The sequence below is a fragment of the Epinephelus fuscoguttatus genome, linkage group LG20 (assembly GCF_011397635.1).
Source record: "Epinephelus fuscoguttatus linkage group LG20, E.fuscoguttatus.final_Chr_v1".
Taxonomy (NCBI): domain Eukaryota; kingdom Metazoa; phylum Chordata; class Actinopteri; order Perciformes; family Serranidae; genus Epinephelus; species Epinephelus fuscoguttatus.
In genome coordinates, this window is record NC_064771.1 from 37799509 (window position 1) to 37822274 (window position 22766).

General features: G+C 41.4%; 1 protein-coding gene across 12 annotated transcripts; it reads left to right on the plus strand.

Annotated features, from left to right (window-relative positions):
* The first annotated feature begins 296 nt into the window (after positions 1–296).
* On the plus strand, positions 297–21734 carry exoc7 (exocyst complex component 7). 12 transcript variants are annotated; one of them, XM_049563283.1, is made up of 21 exons: positions 297–511; positions 689–754; positions 3299–3483; positions 3617–3722; positions 3997–4219; positions 5531–5698; positions 6052–6063; positions 8769–8861; positions 11725–11793; positions 12064–12209; positions 12463–12615; positions 12739–12837; positions 12924–12986; positions 13167–13233; positions 16108–16173; positions 16259–16379; positions 17466–17561; positions 17647–17710; positions 18870–18911; positions 19052–19185; positions 21461–21734. In XM_049563283.1, the coding sequence occupies exons 1-21, from the start codon at positions 434–436 to the stop codon at positions 21561–21563; spliced, it is 2154 nt and encodes a 717-aa protein (XP_049419240.1). In that variant the 5' UTR covers positions 297–433; the 3' UTR covers positions 21564–21734. The 12 variants fall into 12 exon arrangements, with proteins under 12 accessions (XP_049419240.1, XP_049419228.1, XP_049419230.1 ...); XM_049563271.1 differs by lacking the exon at positions 11725–11793 and adding an exon at positions 15707–15745; XM_049563273.1 differs by lacking the exon at positions 8769–8861 and adding an exon at positions 15707–15745.
* The last annotated feature ends 1032 nt before the right edge of the window (positions 21735–22766 follow it).

Consider the following 22766-nt stretch of genomic DNA (forward strand, 5'->3'; position numbering starts at 1 on the left):
TATAAGATGCGCTGATGTCTTACATTTATTGTAAACTATCAAAAAGTATGAGGTAACTGCGTATCTGCATTTTATGAACAACAAATGATCAGTAAGTTCGATTAAGCTAGTAAATCCGTTTATATTTGACGTTTTAGTATCACAAACGTTGATGAAGATACTCAGAGAGGTAAGAAACCATCAGGAAGGCAAGTAAAATCTGTTATTATCTGTTTCATGGCTTATAAATATACTAACGGCACTAAATTCAACAACACGGTGTTTTACTTTGAAAATCTAACCGGAAATGTCTGTATTGTAACCGCTATCCTGGCTAGCTTGACGTCGCTGCCTGTAGCTATCCACAACAGGAGCTCTGAGTCGCCGTTGTTTTCATTTTTAAACGTTAAATCGGTGTGTTATTCGGTTTAAATTCACCGGTGACCGTCCTTTGATGGGAATTAGCTCCAGGATGATTCCTACCGAGGACGCGTCCGCCAGGAAGCGGGAGATAGAGGAGAAGCTGAGGCAGGTCAGTCATGGCTGCAGAGGAAGGAAGCATCACAACAACGAGCCTGTTGTCTCTGCGATATTTATCACACTGGATTAACTTTGTGTTTTAAACTGTCATTATTCTGACACGTTAAATGTCTGTTCCCACTGTCAGCACGAGAGAAGTGAGTCAATGCTGTTCTGTGTGCTGTTGCAGGAACAAGAGACGCTGTCATTCATCCGGGAGAACCTGGAGAAGAGTGATCAGCTGACCAAGGGCATGGTATGATGGAGACACGCTCACCGCAGAGAAACCATTATACAATATATATAAGATGTGTTAATGCCTAATCCTACTGTGACCTTAGTTACTGTGCACATTCGGGTTATTTCAGTCACACTGTCATGTTGCTGCATCACAGACTTACAGAACACACTTTATTTCAGTTAAAAAATAATCTTTGTGGGTATTTATGTTATTGATTGATTCACGTCCAAACCTTGACATTTGAGTGTAAATTATTTGAATTCTACATATTGTGTTAAAGATACACACAGTGACTGCCCTCAGCTCTGGATAATGCAATTTAATTTTGCTATTGGCTGATCTGGTGCCAAGTGACATATATGTCCTCCTGAGGCCACAGCTTTTGTTTAGGATGCATTTTTAATTTCTCCTTGTTATTTGGGATGGAAAGGACCTGATGAATATAAAAACACTACATATTGTCTTTGAACAAAAACACAAACAATACAACCTTAAACAGTAGGTGAAAGTTACAGGAAGTCGCTCAAAGAAGGAGTTTAAAAGAAAGATACAAGGACTCCATTAAAAACCGAAGAGTTCTTCAATAAATAAACAGATGTTCCAATAAATAAATAAATAAATAAATAAAGGTGTGCAGAGTTTGCTATGTCTTGTTCACCTGAACAATAGCAGCTGTTTCTGTAGCGCTTTGTTTTACATTTTGGGACTGCAACCCTCCGACCAGAGGGGAGAAGCTGAAACTCTTCATGTAAGGGATGAGAGTGGTCATTGAGGATGGACTTAGTTATCTTCTGTAGCTGCCTGTTGTACAGGAACTCAGGACTGAGCTGTGGTTCGCCAATCAGCTTCCCTGACCATTTCACAATTTGCATCAGTTTGTTCCTTTCCTTCACAGATAAAAAGCCATACCATGACACCAAGGAAAAAGATAAACGCACTCAATAAAACACTGATAAAACAATGTCATGATGGTTTTGTCAATATTAAAAGATGACAACTTTATTAAACAGAACAAACGTTGGTGTCCTTTTTTTACACAAAGCCTCACAGTTTGTGTCAAAATTTTAATTTAAAGTCTAAAATAGTCCCAAGGTACTTAAATGATTGCACAGTCTCTACTGCCTAACCCTTTTTAACCTTTATTTAACCAGGCAACCCTTAATGGTTGTGGTGTCAGGTGTCGTGGGATTTTTCCTAAAGTCCACCATCATGTCTTTAATTTTTGAGGTGTTCAGCTGAAGATAAGACTCTTCACAACACCTGACAAAGTGCTCAGTGATAGGTCCGTAGGTGGTCTCACTGTCCTTCAATAAACTAACGATAACGTGTCATCTGCATACTTTAAACGATTTGTTTTTCAAACAAGCTCTAACACATGTTTATTTGAATGCCTGATCATGGCTGTGCAAAAACTTAGAAAAAAAAAAGCGACATATCTAAAAGCCTTGTGATTCGTCCTCAAATGACACAATAATGAAGCTCCAGTGTCCTCAAAGTTGGTCAAATTTGTTGTCATATCAAACTACAAAAGCATAAAATAACAAGTTTCAGCCAGAAAATGTGATCAGGTTTTAGTCCTTGTCCACTTATGTGTTGGGATCGGCTGCAGACTGACTTGGCAGAGACGGCTGCCGTCTTGTTTTTATAGATTAGTGTGTTGTGCTCTTACTTAAAGCAGCATATCGATGCCATGCCAAGAAAAAAAAGACCAGTATCAGTATGTAAAGTTTGTTGTTATAAAAATGTGAAAAACTTTTCATGTTGTTACCTGATACTGATCCTTTTTTTTCCTCAGCTTAGCATCAATATGCTGCCGTACTTACTAGCACTACATGGCACAAAGAAATTTTGACAAACGAGTACAACAGGTCTAAGTTTAGCAGAATGAAGTATAACGTGCAGGAAACCTAAAATGTGATGTGCTCATATGAGGACGCAGGGTCTCCATCCATCACTGCACCATCATATAAAAGCAACGTCTTATGACTGTGCAGACGGGCGACTAGTGGATTGAGTGTATTACGTGGTGATTGTGATTCTTGATTCAGCATTAATGTTAGTTAGTTTTGGTATTTATTAGTGAGGTTTGTAAAATGGGTCAGCACTGTTGCCTTCATGGCTGCAGAAACACTGCAGTGTCACTATATACAGTACAGGGCCAGGCAGTGTGTCGGTATATGGTCCAGTGTCACCAATCATTCAGGGGGCTTTGCAAGATATTGTCTTAGATTTTGGATATCATATTGTAAGTGTTGTCTTTTCCTGGTTTTAAACAAGGAACCAATTGTAGGTCTGTTAAGGTTTTATAAATCCATAACTGGGTTTAAACAGTCTCTTGAATCCCCATATTAGTTTAGTCCAGGTTTGACAGGTCTATGTACAATATTTTTGATCTAGCTCGCTCACCTGAGAACACCCCAGAATAAGAAAACAGAAATGAAACGTCAGGGTGTGTCTGTTTCATTCTATCTCATGAAAGTCTTCTCACACTAGTGGAGGCAGATTTATGTTTGTGTCCATGTTTGTTGACCTGAGCTGATGTCATTCTCGTCCTGAAAGGTCTCCATCTTGTCGTCGTTTGAGAGTCGCCTGATGCAGCTGGAGAACTCCATCATCCCAGTCCACAAACAGACGGAGAACCTGCAGCGTCTGCAGGAGAACGTGGACAAGACTCTGTCCTGCATGGATCACGTCATCAGTTACTACCACGTGGCCAAAGACACAGACAGGATCATCAGAGAGGGGTGAGACTTTGGTCTGTTGGTGGTGTTGGTGGGTTGCTCCGCCTGACGACAGCCTCCACTGTCAGGAGGAGCTGATGGACTCTGAGCAGACGTCGAAACAGACGTGTCTTGATTTTGTGTTTTGGTGTTTCAGGCCGACGGGCAGGCTGGACGAGTATCTTGCTTGTATCGCAAAGATTCAGAAAGCTGTGGAATATTTTCAGGATAACAACCCTGACAGTCCTGAGCTCAACACAGTGGTACAGTATTAACCTTTATCTTTATATCCAGGTACTGTCTAACAGGAACAGCTCCAACATTTGGGAAATACATTTATTCACTTTATTGCAGAGTTAGATGGACGATAACGTTTTAATACAGATTAAAGAAACCAGATTTCAGATGTTTCTCTCCATCCTCATATTTAACAGACAGTTGTAGGAGTGGTGTCAGCGTGCTTCTCTAACTTTCAGTAAGAGCGAATAAATAAGAAGCAGCTCCCCCAGAAAACAGGATTTTGTGTCTTCTATGCAGAAAGCGCGCTTTGAGAAGGGCAAAGAGCTGCTGGAGGCGGAGTTCCGCAGCCTCCTGACCCGTTACAGTAAGCCTGTTCCTCCCATCCTCATCCTGGACGCCATCAGTGTCGACGAGGAGCTGGAGGTCCAGGAGGACGTGGTGCTGGAACACCTGCCCGAGGCCGTGCTCCAGGACGTCATCTGCATCGCCGGCTGGCTGGTGGAGTACGGACGCAACCAGGGTACGACTGGATTTGATCTGCTGCTGTGCTCTCTTTACTGCTCCTCCTCCTCTAGCTTTCCTTTTCTCTTTTAGTTTTCCTGGTTTTCAGGTTTCACACAGAGAGTTAGATCGTTCAGGTGATCAAATCAGAAAGTTTACATCCTATAACCACATTGTGGACCAGCCTTAACACCAGCCTCATATCTAAAAGAGTAACGCCTGCATTTTTCAACCTTCAGCTTCTCATGTTTTTGTGTCTAAGTGACTCATGGGAATTACAAGCTTTGAAACTGGTCCAGTTTTAAGAGAGAGCGAAACAGGCTGCAATGTAATCACTCTGTTCACTGTCCGTCCACTAAAAGTGTTTGTTTGTCACTGACAGGCTCAGACTGTTATTTTAAGTGTCTGACAACATTATGTAAAGGATCCCTACAGAGATAGAGCTTTGTGCTACAGAGTAAGATCCTTCTTGTTTAACCAGAAACAGCCCTGACATCACATCTCCAAACCCACCTCCATTAAAATAAACAGTAATTTTAGCGTGTGTAGAGGCAGCATGTTTTCACATCTAACTGAGTGGATTAAGGGTTAATTTCAACCGAACCAGAGCTGGTGATTGTTGGAACAGTGGAAAGACAAACCAAGACGTTTTTATGAGTTTTATTTTGTTGCCATTGAGTTTGGTTTCTGTTTCAACAAAAAGGATCTTGCTCTTTTACTTCAGGTCTAACTCTGTTGGGATCCTTTCCAAAAAAGTTGTCAGACACTTAAATTAATAATCTGTGTATGTCAGTGGCAAAAAACAGACACTTTTGGTGGATGTAAATTGACGGTACACGATTGCACCAAGTGGTTATTGTAGCCACTTTCACTGCAGCAACCATCTCGCTCAATTAGTTTGACTAAAATGAACAATGACAGCAATATAGTCCACGATGAGCAGCGCTAAAATCAACCTGCGTAGTTGTCCCTCCATTGTGACATTAGAAAGTGTCACATTTATCTTGCAAGTGTACTCTTCTTCAACGTTTGCTTTACTTCCTGGATTTTTCCCACATGGAAATTCTGACCAATCAAGAGCAGCTTTCTCACACAAGGCATTTGATCTGGTCCTCTTGTAAATGCTGCCGTGAGAACACCAACCAACTCTAGGCAATTATACAACTCTGGAGCAACATGAGTCCCTGATTCAGACCAGAGGAGACCACTCTAGGGCTGACAGCAGCCTCAGAATTAAAAACATGGTAAAATAAGGTCCAGGTTGAAAAACACCAAAATAACCTTTTAACCCTTGTGTTTCCTGAACTCTTCCTTCCTCTCTCCCGTTCAGATTTCATGAACGTCTACTTCCAGATCAGGTCCAACCAGCTGGATCGCTCCATCAAAGGCCTCAAGGATCACTTCCGCAAGAACAGCGCCTCCTCTGGGATCCTCTACTCGCCTGCCGTCCAAACCAAACGCAAGGACACGCCCACCAAAAAGGCTCCCAGGAGACCAGGTCAGCAACAGAGACCTTCTCGTACAGACTCCACTCTCACTCCTCTTCAGTCTGTAATCACACTGTGATGTATGAGCCCTCTTTAATAGACCAGTCTAACAGACGAGCATGATCCTGTACAGTGTTGATTATTAAATTACAGCAGCACCTCTCAGCACACAGAAACATTCACTACATTGTTTGATTAAATCACCATCCAGCCACATTATCCTGTTTCAAGTGTCCTCTCCCATCTCTCTATAATGATCCCACTCACCCAACTACCACCTCACACTGTGTCCCTGTGATCTTACAGTCAGCTCCAACTAATCCTTCATCTTTCCTCTTTTATAATCCCTATGTTGTGATGACAGTCTACATCCCAGGTAAACATGAAGCTTTAGTGTGTGCCTCGTGCTTGCTTCTGTCTGTCAGATGTCACGTTTCACTGCAAATAAGTGACAGCATGAGCGTGTGTAGTGTTGAGAAGCAGGACGGCAGCAGACTGTGTGTTCTCTGGAGAGATGTCGTGGATGATTTTCAGTGAAGATGTGGCCTCTAGTTTCAGTGTGGTGACTGTACAGACGGAAACTGCAGTGACGGTGCGAGGAAGAGACAGCAAAGGTGGAATTATTTAAAGATAATTAACTACATGGGTTTTTCATGTAGCAGACATCACCTTAGTTTCAGTTCACTGCTAACATCCATCAGTTTTCAGACCAACATGTCAGATTCACTTTCAGCTTTTTGACAGAAATCTGAGGAGAAATATTTGGTCCATCATCCTGAAAACAAGGAAACATGTCAGGTGTCATATTATATCATGATAGTTGCAAACTAATGATGATTTCATTATTGATTAATGTTCATCTTCTTAATTAATCTGTTAATTGTTCTGAAAAATGTCCATCACAAGTTCCCAGAATTCTATGGAATACCATTTAAGTCAATGTTAAATAGATAAATAATAAAATATGGCTGTGAGAGAAATCATGAAATAAATAAGTAAGACAACAAATATATAAATATATAGATGAATTTAAATATAATATATATAAGTCAGTGTAATGAAATGAATAAATAAAAAGGATTTTATTTAATTTTAATTTTAAAAGGACATTTTTAGGGGCTACTTCTACTTATTTCAGGATACTTTTATTTCATAATTCCACTTTTATTTATTTATTCATGGGAAATTATTCCATAATTCCACACTTATTTACTTATTTATTTATTTATGTAAGGGACTTTTATTTCATAAAATAAAACATTTTATTTATTTATTTATTAATGGACATTATTTAATAATTCCACATTTATTTATTTATTTATTTATGGACATTATTTAATAATTCCACATTTATTTATTTATTTATTTATTAATGGACATTATTTAATAATTCCACATTTATTTATTTATTTATTTATTTATTTATTTCATGGCACTTTTATTTTCAAATGTCACATTTATTTTCCGTCTCTTTTTATGTCACATCTGTTATATTCAGATGAATGGGACATGGTCATCTCACAGATTCACACCAAAGCAACACCATCAAAACTGCACTGATTTACATTTATTTATTTATTTATTTATTTATTTAATATTGACTCTAACAGCACTCCATAGCATCAAAGCTGAGTCACTGGCAGTTTGCCACTGTGAAACTAGAGGCCGTGGAGTTTTTCTTAGTGTTTGTGTAAAGTAGTTGTGCAGAGTGTGTGTGTGTGTGTGTGTGTGTGTGTGTGTGTGCTGTGTGTGCTGTGTGTGCTGTGTGTCGTGTCGATCAGAGGAGTGTGTAGCCATGAAACAGCTGATATTCACTCAGGCTCAGCTCTGTGTGCACTGTTTACACTCACAGCTTGAAGTGTCGTTACAACGCTTTTACAAGAAACCTAATGTTATTAAATGTCAGATATCTAAGACAGGTTACAGGCAGTGAAGAGTGAGGACAGACGTACAGCCTGCTATGACCTAATCTGATCTGCCACTTACAGATACATTTTTGTATTAACAGTGAATCAAAGGACTGTAATGTGGAAGAGGTTGTTTGCAGTGATGATTGAATTATGGAGCCTTTTAGCCTCTTTAAGCTCCTTTTGGCTCCATGGAACATTAACAGTCTGGTTCAGTCTCAGCGTTAGGAGACTGCTGTTAGTGACGAAGCTCTGATAAACCCACAGTGCTCCACCTGCTCAGCAGCAAACAGCAGACAGACACAGTTAGAGACCTGCGGCTGAAGAACGTGACGTAAAGAGACAGACATTTATCTCAGGGAGATTCAGCCTCATAAGTGACCTCAGCTTGTTCAGTCACATAGTGTTTAAATGTTAACGCTGTTATCCAGCAGCAGGTTGTATCTTTAAAAGTATTTTTGTGATGTTACAGTTACCTACTGTCTGCCTCAAGTGATCAAATGTTCGCCCGGGACAAAACCATTTAAATCCAGGATGGTTTTAAACGTCAGTGTTGCCCTGGGCAGACATCTTTTCACCCACTGCTGGCTAGTGTCGTTTAGATGTCTCTCCTGAGGTCTGCGCAGGAAACAAGCTGGCGTTTCTCATCTTGTTGCGGAGTTCTCCTGCAGCTTCGAGCGTGCTACATGCTTACTAACTGACTAACCACACTAAGATACTGTGTTGTAATCCTGACAATATGACTGTACTGTAGACTTTGCCTGTCTAAACCATGTAACAGAATGTTGTGGTAATGTTAGTGCTGGATATGACTGTATTAATTGTATTAATTGTGATGGCTGTTTTTACAACTGACCTAACCTGTTTATTCTGCTCTTACATGACCCCGGGCTCTGTGTGTCTGAGCACATGTGCCCCGCTGTGTTTTCATGGCGTAGCTGTAGTTGCTCTGTTTCTCACCTGGTCATCATGCTGTGTAGCGGTGGTGCTAGGCTGTGCCCCCCCCCATACGAGCCTCTGCTGCCTGTCTCGGTGGTGGTGTCTGTGTTTCATCACTCACTTCCTAGCTCTCCTTTCTTTCTCTTCTTCCTCTTCCTTCTTCTGTTTCTTGGCTGTCTGGACCTCGCTGCCCCTCCTCCTCCTCTGGACTCTGTCTCTGTGTCTTTGGGACCAGGGACCATTCGCAAGGCTCAGAACCTTCTGAAACAGTACTCACAGCATGGGCTGGATGGGAAAAAGGGGGGCTCTAACCTCACTCCTTTGGAAGGTAACGCACCTCGGTCTCCTCTTCGGTGTCTTCTGTCCCTCCTGGCTTACAGTGTACCCATTATGCTGTGCTTCCATGTTTCTCATTCAGAGCAACAGGCACACATACATCTCCTCACAGACGTCACAACAGCTTTGAGATCATGCAGATGTTTAATAAGAGTAAAAATTGTATCTAATAAATCCTAAATATGGTTGGATTTACCTTCTGGCCCGACATGAAGCCTGAAAAGAATATTTAGATTATTAAAGGCAAACACATTCATCCTAAATCGCTCATCACTGTGCGCCCACACAGTCCCAAGAACCATGAACAGGAAGACAGAGACAGACATTATATGAAAACCCTTTTTTTTGCCAGTGGAATGAAAACAGGATCCTGTAAGTCATCGTAATGAGAAACTTTCTCAGATCAAAGAGTCACCATCTCACAATGACAAGTCTGATTCTCAGAATAATGACTTAGAATCTCAAAATGATAAGAAGCTAAGTTATTATTTCGAGATACTAACTCATAATTTCGAGATACCAAGTCATTATTTCAGGATACCAAGTCATTATTAAGAGGCACCAAGTCATTATTTTGAGATGCCAAGTCATTATTTCGAGATGATAAGTCATTATTTTGAGATACCAAGTCATTATTTCAAGATGATAAGTCATTATTTTGAGATACCAAGTCATTATTCCGAGATACCAAGTCATTATTTTGAGATAAGTCATTATTTCGAGATACCAAGTCAGTGTTTTGAGATAATAAGTCATTATTTCGAGATACTAGGTCATTATTTCGAGATACCAAGTCCTTATTAAGAGACTCCAAGTCATAATTTTGAGATACTAACTCATAATTTCGAGATACCAAGTCATTATTTCAGGATACCAAGTCATTATTAAGAGGCACCAAGTCATTATTTTGAGATGCCAAGTCATTATTTCGAGATGATAAGTCATTATTTTGAGATACCAAGTCATTATTCCGAGATACCAAGTCATTATTTTGAGATAAGTCATTATTTCGAGATACCAAGTCAGTGTTTTGAGATAATAAGTCATTATTTCGAGATACTAGGTCATTATTTCGAGATACCAAGTCATTATTAAGAGACTCCAAGTCATAATTTTGAGATACTAACTCATAATTCTGAGATACCAAGTCATTATTTCAAGATACCAAGTCATTATTTCGAGATGATACGTCATTATTTTGAGATACCAAGTCATTATTTTGAGGTAAGTCATTATTTCGAGATACCAAGTCAGTGTTTTGAGATAATAAGTCATTATTTCAAGATACCAAGTCATTATTTCAAGATACCAAGTCATTATTAAGAGACTCCAAGTCATAATTTTGAGATACTAACTCATAATTTCGAGATACCAAGTCATTATTTGAAGATACCAAGTCATTATTAAGAGGCACCAAGTCATTATTTTGAGATACCAAGTCATTATTTCGAGATAAGTCATTATTTTGAGATACCAAGTCATTATTTCGAGATGATAAGTCATTATTTTGAGATACCAAGTCATTGTTTCAAGATAAGTCATTATTTCGAGATACCAAGTCATTATTTCAAGATACCAAGTCATTATTAAGAGGCACCAAGTCATTATTTCGAGATACCAAGTCATTGTTTCGAGATGAGTCATTATTTTGAGATACCAAGTCATTATTTTGAGATAAGTCATTATTTCAAGGTACCAAGTCAGTGTTTTGAGATAATAAGTCATTATTTCAAGATACAAGTCGTTATTTCGAGATACCAAGTCATTATTAAGAGACTCCAAGTCATGATTTTGAGATACTAACTCATAATTTCGAGATACCAAGTCATTATTTCAAGATACCAAGTCATTATTTTGAGATAAGTCATTATTTCGAGATACAAGGTCATTATTTCGAGATACCAAGTCATTATTTCAAGATACCAAGTCATTATTTTGAGATAATAAGTCATTATTTCGAGATACTAGGTCATTATTTCGAGATACCAAGTCATTATTTCGAGATACAGAGTCCTTATTAACAGACATATAAAGTATTAATTGTCAGAAGTGTTCATTCTCCTATGGAAGACATTAAAGTATCCGTCACCTTTATCATTTTAAATCATGTATGACCCAAAGTTAAAGGCACCCTGTGGAGTTTCTGACCACCAGGGCTGCCGTTGAGCGCTTTTCATCAGCAGGTACCCATTTTTGCTGCATTAACACTGCCTGGTACGACAGTTGACTGAACTCGGCTCGCTCCTTCATAATTTTCCATCAGCAGCAGCTGATAGTATGTGATTTGAGCTGAGCTTGGTCAGAGAACCGTCACTAGAATCGTCACCTGTCCAACACGAGGCATCCTGCACAAGCCTGCCGTTTGTAAAGCTACTGTCAATAGTGACTGTAGTCATTTTATTATCTCGACCCAGATTTAAAGAAAAAAGAAGGCATCAAAACTTCGCCGTACAGTTGACGAAATGTAGAAGCTCCTCTGTTTGATTGCCGATTCAGCACGTGTTGCAATGAATATGATGTGCTAAAGGTTGCAGTCAACCTTAGAGAGCTGCGATGAATCAGAAGCTGTTGTGACATTTTTCCTGAAGCTCTCATGTAGTTGAAACACACACTGACTAACTTAGATGAGTCGCACACACACAAAACAAACCTCTCTGGGCACCTCCAGTTGCGCCATTTGACTTCAGTGGGTGTCCCCTGCTTCCTCCCCTCCTCCCCCCTGCTGGGTGCTTGGTGGTGGTCGGTGCAGATGTTCCAGGTTCAGGTTTGTCCCCCCCACAATCCCCTCTGGGCCTAGTCACGACCCCGGTGGTTTGACTAGGCCTGTGTCCCTGCTGCCCCACCCCACCCACCAGGTTACGATCATGACTTGCGGGTCAAACACCTCACTGACGCCCTGACCGAGAAGCACGGGGCCGCTGCAGGTGAGTGACGGGAACATGTGGGAAAGAGAAGGAACATTACCAACAGAACAGGCTGATGAGACATTAAAGTCTCGCCTACTGCAGCTTTAATACATTTTCTTTTACCAAACACGTACAGTCACAGCCTGCAGCATAAACACCTTCATCTGAATATTAACACGTACTCAGTTACTGCTGTTATCACTGCCAGTCACAGCACCAGAGACCATGTCTTACATGGGAGTCTTTGTGTTTACTGGCTCACTGGATCTTTCCTCGTGTGCCTCTCAGGAAAAGATGATGTTCTGGACATCGAGATCGACTCCTACATCCACTGCATCAGTGCCTTTGTCAAACTGGCCCAGAGCGAGTACGCCCTGCTGACAGAGATCATCCCCGAGCACCACCAGAAGAAGACCTTCGACTCCCTCATTCAGGTCAGAGACCAATCAAAAGCTCCACTGCAGCCAGTGTTGCATTCTCTCTCAAACAGAGAATGGGGGCTTTAGTACATGCTTTCATCAGGAGACGGGTCTTAATTTAGCCTGACCATGTTTGATTTAAAACAGGAGTTTCAGCTGTCATTAAACCGTCATCCGTCCTTGTTTCATGAAACACAAGTAAAAGGAAGTTCCCAAAATAACAGCCCATGATGTTTAATCACCTTCCTGTTCCCTCGTCTGTCCACAGGAGGCGCTGGACAACCTGATGCTGGAGGGAGACAACATCGTGTCTGCAGCTCGCAGGGCCATAATGCGCCACGACTACTCAGCCGTGCTCACCATCTTCCCCATCCTCAGACACCTGAAAATGAACAAGTCTGAGTTTGACTCCACGCTGCAGGTCTTCATCACTTTAGTCTCATTATTCACACAGCATGACCTTTTGTGGGAGCGACAGAACGTGCTGCATGGAGACGGTCTTTTAATTAATCTTCTAAGTTAAATTTGTCCACTGTGTCTGCAGGGAACAGCTGCGAGCACCAAGAACAAGCTGCCGACACTCATCACTTCCATGGAGACGATTGGAGCCAAAGCTCTGGAGGAGTTTGCAGACAGCATCAAGGCAAGACGCTCACATCATGTAATCTGGCACCAATCACTGATCATTGATTCAGGAGTTTAATCACTGAGCTCTGTGTGTAACCGCAGAATGATCCTGATAAAGAGTACAACATGCCCAAGGACGGAACAGTCCACGAACTGACCAGCAACGTAAGCAAACACACGGCTGGATTTATTTGCTCTGTCTGCAATTCAAACTCAACACCTTTCCACAAGGACTCCGCTGTTTGTCCGTCTCTGGGGATCCAGGTGGTCTCCATGGGAACGGCTGACAGCGCTCTGTTTAATGAATAAGCGGAGGCGATGCTTACCTTGACCTCTCTCCTGCAGGCCATCCTGTTCCTGCAGCAGCTGCTCGACTTCCACGAGACAGCAGGAGCCATGCTGGCCTCACAAGGTAGAGCCTCACCAGCATGAGCGGTTAGCTGTCGTTGTCTCAGACGTCCTGCTGCCCCGCTAGGCTGCTAATACGCTGTTTGCTTCAGCGCTCGTATCAGCAGCGGCCCCTGTTGGTTGTCTACATTACATATTTATATTCCTGAAGAAAGCATTTTCCTCGTATGCCTCCATAGTGAATGAAAAATCCAAAATCGAAGTCGTGTGTTTGTGAAGCACTGATCACATGGTTGGATAAATGAGACTTGGATTATAGTTTTCCTGTTGTTTAATGCAGCACACTTAGCTTCAATTTCATCAAGAATTTTCTCAGCTTTTGGATTCTTCGTTCACTGTGCAGGCATGTGAGAAAATGAAAGTATTCTTCAGGAATTCAACATAACACGGAGTGAATAATTGATGTACAAAAGGTCATTTTGTAGGAGAATTATTCTGCACATTACACTTATCATCCTGTCAGAGAGTGTTGGAAGCCTGTAAACAATCAAAAAAAAAGAAAATCAATCAAATTGTGTTTGTTAAAGTGGAAACAGACATTTTCAACATAGATGTTTCAGGCTGGTCCTGGCTTCCTTGTAGCTCCTGGATTGTTCTCTGGCTGCCAAGCGTTAGCCACATGGCTACAGCTAGCAGCCTGGCTACTCCCCAAATCCAGAAACAACCGTAAGACTCCCACATTGAACTAGAAATGAAGGTTTCTAGATATCCAGTGGCTCCACCAGCGCCCCTGAAATATCAGCCACTGCTCCCCAAAGCTTGATCATCGTCAGACTGATAGTTGATGGATTATGAGACTGGTTTTACAGTAACTTGAACTGTCTTTTAAAGACCATATCGGTGTGTTTTGCAGGTTTAAGCTATACCGAATGTGCCATTTTATCATTTTCAAACACGACAGTAGAGGAGAAACCGTTAGTCGGTTAACAATAAAATTTGACAGTGGGTTAATAGTTGAAAGGAAAACACCAGCTTTTCTCTGGTTTCAGCTTCTAATGCGACACATTTTTGCTTTTGAAGTTAAAAAAAAAATCCTTGAACTCCCTTTTTTGACTCCCTGACAAAAGCTTGATGCTCAAATCTGCAAGTTTGTTTTTAAAGGGATAGTGCAGCCAAAAATGTAAATTCAGCCATTATCTACTCACCCATATGCCGAGGGAGGCTCAGGTGAAGTTTTAGAGTCCTCACATCACTTGCAGAGATCCAAGGGGAGAGGAGGTAGCAACACAACTCCACCTAATGGAGGCTGACGGCGCCCCAGATTCACCCGAGCCTCCCTCGGCATATGGGTGAGTAGATAATGGCTGAATTTTCATGTTGGGTGCACTATCCCTTTAAGTCTAGCAGGAAAATGCCATGACAGTACAGGTGCTTTGCGTTGGAGTTTTTTTGTAATTTTTATGTCTACATACATTGTTATCCAGAGAGCACCTCGAAAACTAAATTTGAGTCCAGGACGTGCGCTCACCCAGACATTTAATTGACACAAAACAAGATTTTTGAAGACAAAGTCACGTGTTCCAAAAACAAACACAGATGCTTGTTTGCAGCTGGATTGTTTTCTGGCTGCTAGCGTTAGCAACACGGCTACTCTCCAAATCAAGAAACAACTGTATTAACAAGTGAAAGGTTTTGTTAATTTCTAATCTAGTAGAAATGTGCAGTGATTGATGCAGTGGCAGACAGAACTGCACCGTAAAAGCGAATAAGGAAATATATGAGACATTGTGCAGTCAGCATGTACTCCATGAAGATAAGTTAAAGCAAATAAACCTGTCTGTTTCCACTTTAAGCTCAAACTCATGTTGTCATTTCAAATCTAAAGTACAAAACAAGAAAACATGTCACTGCCCAAATATTCACACTGCACTGTCTCTGTGCTTCATGAGTTCAGATACAAGGCTTCATGTTACGATACTCACAATCTGGACTTAATGCAGTTTTCTGTGTGTGCAAATATAAAGAAATGAAAATAAAACTGACGGGGACGGGGACGGATGGACCCTCCCTCAGTCTAGCTGCAGCACTGATCCAACAGTGTCTCTCCTCAATCATCCTGTTTCTGTGACTGATGTGTTTCCACCTTCACCAACGCTTCACTTCTTCTTCATGTGCAGCTTCTCTCTTCTCTCAGAGGGAGCCTGTGCATCAGCCCCAGACAGTCATATTTCAGAAAAGATTTATTCATTTGTTCAAGTTAAATTGGATTTGTCATGAATTTTAATCCAGTCATCGCTCATGTGGGGGATGTTGATGAGTGTTTGAAGGTCTCTGGCTCCCTCCTGTTCCTGTTGACGGCAGCTTTGCTCTCCCTCCTTTTCATTATCCGACTCTTCTCACACCTCGACCCCTCGCTGCCTGGCTGATGACTGCTTGCTTACTTGGCTTTACTCTGCACTAACAGATCTTTTCTAACCTTTTTGCACTTGTGCCTCTTTCTCTTTCTCTTCTCTTCTGCCTTGCCTCGGCCCTTTTAGTACTGGGGGACACTTACAATATACCTTTAGACCCCCGAGGTAAGCAAAAGACTGCGTGCAGGCCCCCGGTGATGAGTTACAGTCTGTTTTCATGTTGATTCTTGAAGCTATAATTGCAGCTAATTATATCAGAGTTACAGAAGAGGAGTGTGTTTATTAATGAGACGCTCGGCTGTGATGTGCATGTGCTCAAGTGCAGGTTGAAAGATGCTACCATGGGAACCCGAGTGCCTCGACTGTAATTAATACTTATCGTTTGAGTGGAGATGTAGATTTACTCAGTCTTGATCTAAAGAGAAAATGAAACAAGCAGTAGAAAATAAATTCAGCTGTAAAACTCTAAACTGTAGGTCACATTTAAAGTCGACACCATTTGTGCTGACACTCTTTGTTTCTTCCAGAGACGAGTTCATCAGCGAGCAGCTACACCTCCGAGTTTAACAAAAGGCTCCTCAGTACTTATATATGTGAGTACAGAAGCAACCACCACCTCTGTCCTGTATCATGTCTGGGTTTTATTTTGCATACTGACGGATGACTCTCTCCTCTCAGGTAAGGTTTTGGGGAACTTGCAGCTGAACCTGCTCAGTAAATCCAAAGTGTACGAGGACTCAGCTCTGAGCGCCATTTTTCTGCACAACAACTACAACTACATCCTCAAGTCGCTGGAGAAGTGAGCAAAGTTTCCTTCTTTTTACACCTTCATGGACTGACGGGAATTATCTGTGCAGATCGACTATAGACGCTTTCAGGGCCGACGTCACGATGACATCATGTTGTCACCTGGAGGTGCAGCTGCCTCTCCCCCACAGGGCTGTAGGCTCCATAGGAGTGTTAAAATGTGTTTGTCTTGTTGTGTTATTGGGAGCCAGAATAGAAGGAGTCATGACTCAAAACCAGCCGCCACTGCCCGTCAACAAAAACAAAGACAACTATGGTTAAATGTGATAAGACCAAAGGACTGGACGGAGGCCATCATCAAAAATGCTCACATGTGCAGCGCACACTTCATATCAGGTTAGGGAAAAAGTATTTCCTGTTGTAGGGATGAATAAGGTTATGTGTATTAAGGGTTATCATGTCCACCTCATCAGAAACTGGGGAGGGATTAAGAGGAAGATTGGATTTCTCTGCAACGCTAACTTTTTAGCACATTAGCTAACGTTAGCTTCCATAGCAAAACAAACAAGTGTGGTCCTCCTTTGTAAGATTGGCTTCCTGTGACATCATCCATCCACTGAGTGAGAGCATACGGGTCGGCCAGTCTGGTCCCGTTGGTCAGTGTTTACTTATTCAAGTAACACTGGCGGTCCCGGAGAGTGAGTGACCTGACATGGTGCGTTGGTAAATTCAGTCTGACGCTCTACACTAAAATGAGAGCTCTGTTGGTGGAAGAAACGCAGCGTTATATTTCTACATGAATGAACCAACGGTTAAGTTAATCACACATTCACTCCGCTCGGCGCTCTGCTGCTCCGTCTCCACAGACAGTTAGTTAACGACTTAACTACAAAGTGCGTACACTTTACATTTTTGCCAGCCATTTCCAAACACAACATTTCTGAAAGCCAGCAGCATGGCCCGGGAACGTGCTCAGCAGTGCAGTGTTGGATGTGATATAAACCATTGGTGCGGCCCTTTAAAGGTCCACTGTGACTTATTGATAAATTTAGAAAATAATGGGCAGATTAATGGATCATGAAAATAATAATTATTTGCAGTCCTAAGTGAATCTGTCCTGTGTTTTAAATGTGTTCAGATCAGAGTTGATCCAGCTGGTGACAGTGACTCAGAAGAAAGCTGAGAACTCCTACAGAGAGCTAATTGAGCAGCAGATCCAGATGTACCAGCGCAGGTAACATTATAAACATCTTTTAAGTCTTTTAACATCGGAGCTTTTCTCTGCTCTCTTGGACCTGATGTGTTTGATTCTGTCGTAGCTGGTTGAAAGTCACAGAGCACCTGACCGACAGGAACATGCCCGTCTTCCAACCCGGCACCAAGGTCAGAATTTTATTATCTTTCACTCTGTACTGACGTTGGTGCATGAGTGTCAACTTTAACACGTCTGTATGATTTTTGCCACTGGAGACACGTTGACATTGTGCCAGGTTAACAGTCAGTGAGGGCCGCGTGTCCCCTGCAGGTCGATCCCAAAACTGCAGTTACTATTGAAGGCTTAAGTATCTGAAAATGAATAAATATTTTTATTTTTTTATCTTGACACTCTCTGAAACTGCAGATATGTTTCTTCAACCCTGTCTGAGTGACTGGAGGGAAATGTATCATCCTCCCTCCACCATTAGTTACTATATATTTGTATATTCACACCAAACGTAGGTCTTAAAACCAACGCAACGAGCTAACAGGAGAGAGAATTATCACTGAAACAATTTCCTCAGCAAAATGCAAATTCTCCTCACAAATCTCATCATCACTCAAGCTGTGTGTGCACCTCAGCAGAATATGGATGCATGCCGGCCACCTGTCCTGGTCCTAACACAACTCGGCAGCCATTTTTAGATTTTAAAAATGTACCTTTGATGATCAAAAGGTAAAAGTTGAAAATGAAATCCTGGAGTTGAAGAAAAGCCTTTGTTTCTCACTGGTGTCCTGCAGGTGCACAGAATTTAATGTTTTTCACAGGATCTGGTGCGAACAGTTTGTTTTTGGTGAAATTTGAAATGAGATATAAAATGAAGTCGCTTTATTTGGTTAAGTTTAATGTTGGTGGCATTCGTCACACATGATGTGGACTGTTGGAAATCTGAATATCCAAAGATAATTTCTGTCTATACAGTTTCTGGTGCTGATAAACGGTGTAACTTTGGACTTCAGGGTTCAGAGGATATCTTACTATATAATCTGTGTGTGTGTGTGTGTGTGTGTGTGTGTGTGTGTTCCACATTTTTCTCACTTTTGCAACATGACAGAAGACCAGGGATGAACGATCTGAATTTAAAAATGTTGTTAGACCTTTGGGAAACTAAAACATTTTATGGTCCATTAAAAGTTATTGTGAGGTCTTACAATGATCCACATGCTGTATAAAATCCACAGAAAGTGTTTCACTTTAATCCTGAGGTCTGGATGGTTCATGTTGTTTGTTGCCTGTGAATCGTTTTGTCATGAGTTTTGTAACTGAGGTCTTGTCGTCCTGCAGCTGAAAGATAAAGAGCGGCAGGTGATTAAAGATAAATTCAAGGTGAGCTCAGCGTCACGTCGTCACCACACATATATAAATATCTTCAAACAAATCTAATCCTGTGAAGATGCTCGCTGTCGTAACACGTATGTGACAGAACAAACACATGTGACCTCTTTTTCCTCCTCGCTGCCTCTCAGGGTTTTAACGACGGGCTGGAGGAGTTGTGTAAGATCCAGAAGGGCTGGGCCATCCCAGACAAAGAGCAGAGAGACTTCATCCGTCAGGCTCAGAGGAGGGTGGTGTCTGACGCCTACAGGGCCTTCCTGCACAGGTGAGAGCGACTCCGATGGAAACACTGCAGTTACAGCTGATTCACCTGTCAGACACATCACAGGTGTATCACACACGTCATCACCTCTGAGATAGCACTGTGTGTAGTACGAGAGGGAGAATGAGCTGGGTTTGTGGGAGGGTCAGAGAGATGCAGTGGCTTTTAGAAAGTTTCTCATCGGCAGGAGATAGGAGGACTTACAAGTTTTAGAAATGATCAAAAGCAAAACGATCTTAAAGTTAAAGCTAAATCTGGTGTAATGTGCTTCTTCTTCTTCTTCTTCTTCTTCTTCTTCTTCTTCCGAGGAAATCATACTTCCCATGGGTGAAAACTCAGCAAACTTTGCACAAAGGTCCAGTCTCATGCCAGATATCCTCAGCTGTAAACTCAAGCCAATAGTCCTGATGGTGGCGCTACAGCAAGCGTCTAAAGTTCAAAACTTTGAAAATTCATCACAAATCAACCATACGTGCTACAACTTCACAACTTTGATCAAACTGTAGCCCCAATACTGAAGAAACTTTTGTACATTTAAACCTGTTAAAAATTATGAAGTTCATCACTCTGTTTTTTTTTCAAAAACTGTAAAACTTGTTAAACCTGTCTCCTCCCACAATTTTTGCTCAGTTGACACCAAACTTGCTACAGAGCATCTTCAGACTGTCCTACACAAACTATGTTTCTCAGATTTTTGATTGATCAAAAATTGAGCCTACAGTGCATCAAAGTGTTTGACTGTAAACGGTACTGTAAACATATACATGCAAATTCTTGCTAAATAAATCTTCAATGTTCATGAAAAAATGACAAAATTCTAGAGTCATGGTAGATGATGTGTGGCAAATTTCAGAATTTTATCTCAAAAACTGAATTTTTGACAGCATTTTGAATTTTGCTCTAATGTGAACAATTGGAGTCAATGTAAAAATGGCAATTTTAAACATCAGTTTTTCACTTATGGAGCAAATCAATCATTGTTACTAACAAATTACCAACATCTCCATGCTGTCTAGATGCAATATGTGTATTTTCAGATTTTTGTTTTGATAACTGAATTTTTTACAGTGGTTTGAAATCTGCTTTTCCATGCATGGACGGCTGCTAAACCTGCACGTCTGGCTTAGTCAATTTGTGAAGCTACACCTGAATTGTCACTGACTAATTAGCTCAGTGAGATAGAAATTGATTCTTAGTCTCAGAGGTTGTGAGTTCAAGCCTCAGATGATACAAAAGGTAGATTGTGCTGCTAAATTCCTAAATGTCTTCCAATTCTTCTGCTTGTTGCTCAGAATTGCCTAAAAATGCCCGGACCCGACCCATCACTGCACAGCAGCTATAATTTACGTTTAGATTTTAGCTGCAGCGTTCACAGACCTTAAAAAGTCTTAAAAGGCATTGAATTCATTAATCTAAAAATAAGGCCTTAATCAGTATTAAAGTCTCTTAAATTAATCTTTCCAAACTCTTAAAAATGTGGAGGCAGCATTTTATGATTCTGATGTTGCATTTTAAAATATTGAAATAATTACTAACATCTGTTTGTTAAATAATTTACTGAATGCCTCTCGTGTTAACGTCCTGCTCATCAAGACCGAGGCACCAACAACATTCATATACATTTACCAGCCACTTTATTAGGTACACCTTGCCGGTACAGGGTTGGACCTGTTGCCTTCAGAACTACCTTAATTTCTTGTGATCTGATCAGAAGAGGACAGAGCTGAATACAAGTGTAAACGACCATAACGATGCATTGTGATCCACTCAAACCAGTTGCTGAGGTGGTCTGGGATGCATCTGACCACATCTGTTTTGTAGTGTAAACACTCATGCGTCCTGGCGCGTCCCTGACCAGCGTTACATCATCAGTACAGGACATGGTGGTTGTTTTATTGACAGCACGCTAACGCTCTGTAACGTGCCCATTTTACAACGAGTTGGACGAAGTGTTGCTTGATTGTTTTTCCCTTTGGAAGGAGACGTGTTTAATTATGCTGACAGCGATATCTCCAGCTGTGATGACACAAATGCCGACATGACTAGTGAGGTCAGACCTTGAGACGCGGCAGGTAGCGGTCTCGAGTGAAGCACAAGTCACCGTGCTGTCAGCGTCGCAATCCATCTTTGTAAATTCACCCGCAGCAGAAGCTCTGCAACAAACTGCTCCAGATGTGACAGATGTTTGAAATGACTGTTATGTGACACTACACCTGCCAGCCAATCAGAGCCCTCCCTGGTCTGACTCCCTTCACACTGAATCATTTTTCTTTTCCAGATGTGCCAACATCTCTTTCACCAAGAACCCAGAGAAGTATCACAAGTATCGTCCGGAGGAAGTGGAGGAGATGATTGAAAAGCTGTTTGACACGTCGGCCTGAGCTGCACTTTGACCCTCATCTTCCTCACCCTGAACACGTTAACCACAGCCTCTCCTCACACTACCGCCGCCCTCGTTGTGTGTGACGAATGTTTTGTACAAAGATGAGATGTATTTATGTAATTTAGCTGCTCCAGCATCAAAACAAATAAAGGGACCTCTGTGAATCGTCCGGGGGGTCAGTGTTTGTTCTGCTGACGACAGTTACTCAACAACACAGCGCAGGCCGATAATGACACCGTGTATTGATGTGAAAAATAAGAGACGGAGCTGAACGCTGTCTTTTTCAGTTTGCATACAGCGTTAATCAGCAGATAGACACGATGGGAAGCTGCTCGTCTCTGTGCAGACGACACTCCATTACAGCAGCAGGATCATTTGCATCTTAATGAGGATTTAAGGGTTTTACTGCAGAGCAGCACTTGAACGCTCCTCGCTAAGATGTTTCTACCACGTGACCCTTTGTGTTTGTGACAAAAACACAAACTGAGGAAGAGTGTGTTTATTAATCAGCAGCGGAAAAAGTTCCTGAACACGATGGTTCAGACTGTGCTCGGATGTTATTTACATAATTTAACAGTCTGATCTGAGTGGTGTGTTCTGCAGCGTGTTCAGAGTTCCAACTGTAATAATCTGTGTCTGTTTATCTGCAGTGGATGTTGAATTATCACCAACTCTCCAGTTCCTCTCAGCTTTGTGGAGCGTTAATGCATCTAAAGCAGGATTTATACTTGTGTAGTGGTGTCTCTGTGTCACTCTGCAGTTACACCTCCAAAACACTGGTCACGAGTGAAGTGCTGTAAAGTTTAGTTGATTCAAAACAAACATTAAACACACATTAAACATGGCTTCATAGAGATAGTGTCAAACACAAATCAGCTTCACTATAACTCGCAGCATTCACAGACAAACACTTGTCTTTATCTGGACACATTTTCCCCACAAATACAACATGCTAACGTTATTAGCACAAGCCTATGGCATTTTACATTGTATAAATTAGCCTAGCAGCTAGCAGAGATTTCCTCTGCTCATATTTCAGCCAGGATAAATCACACACAGTGTGTGGAGGCTTTATTGTCTTCACAATTTATTGTTTCTTATCTGTGAAATTAAAGTAAATCAAAGCTTTGTTTCCACTGAGGGAAATGGTTTCAGCTCACAGAGACAGACAGGAGGTCTGCGTCACTGTGACATGTGCTCA

Coding starts and splice junctions, on each gene's coding strand:
- exoc7 (XM_049563282.1), top strand. CDS start 434: ATGGGAATTAGCTCCAGGATGATTCCTACCGAGGACGCGTCCGCCAGG. Junction 3,723..3,996: donor GTCCTGAGCTCAACACAGTG/GTACAGTATTAA, acceptor TCTTCTATGCAG/AAAGCGCGCTTTGAGAAGGG. Junction 17,711..18,869: donor TCTTCCAACCCGGCACCAAG/GTCAGAATTTTA, acceptor GTCGTCCTGCAG/CTGAAAGATAAAGAGCGGCA.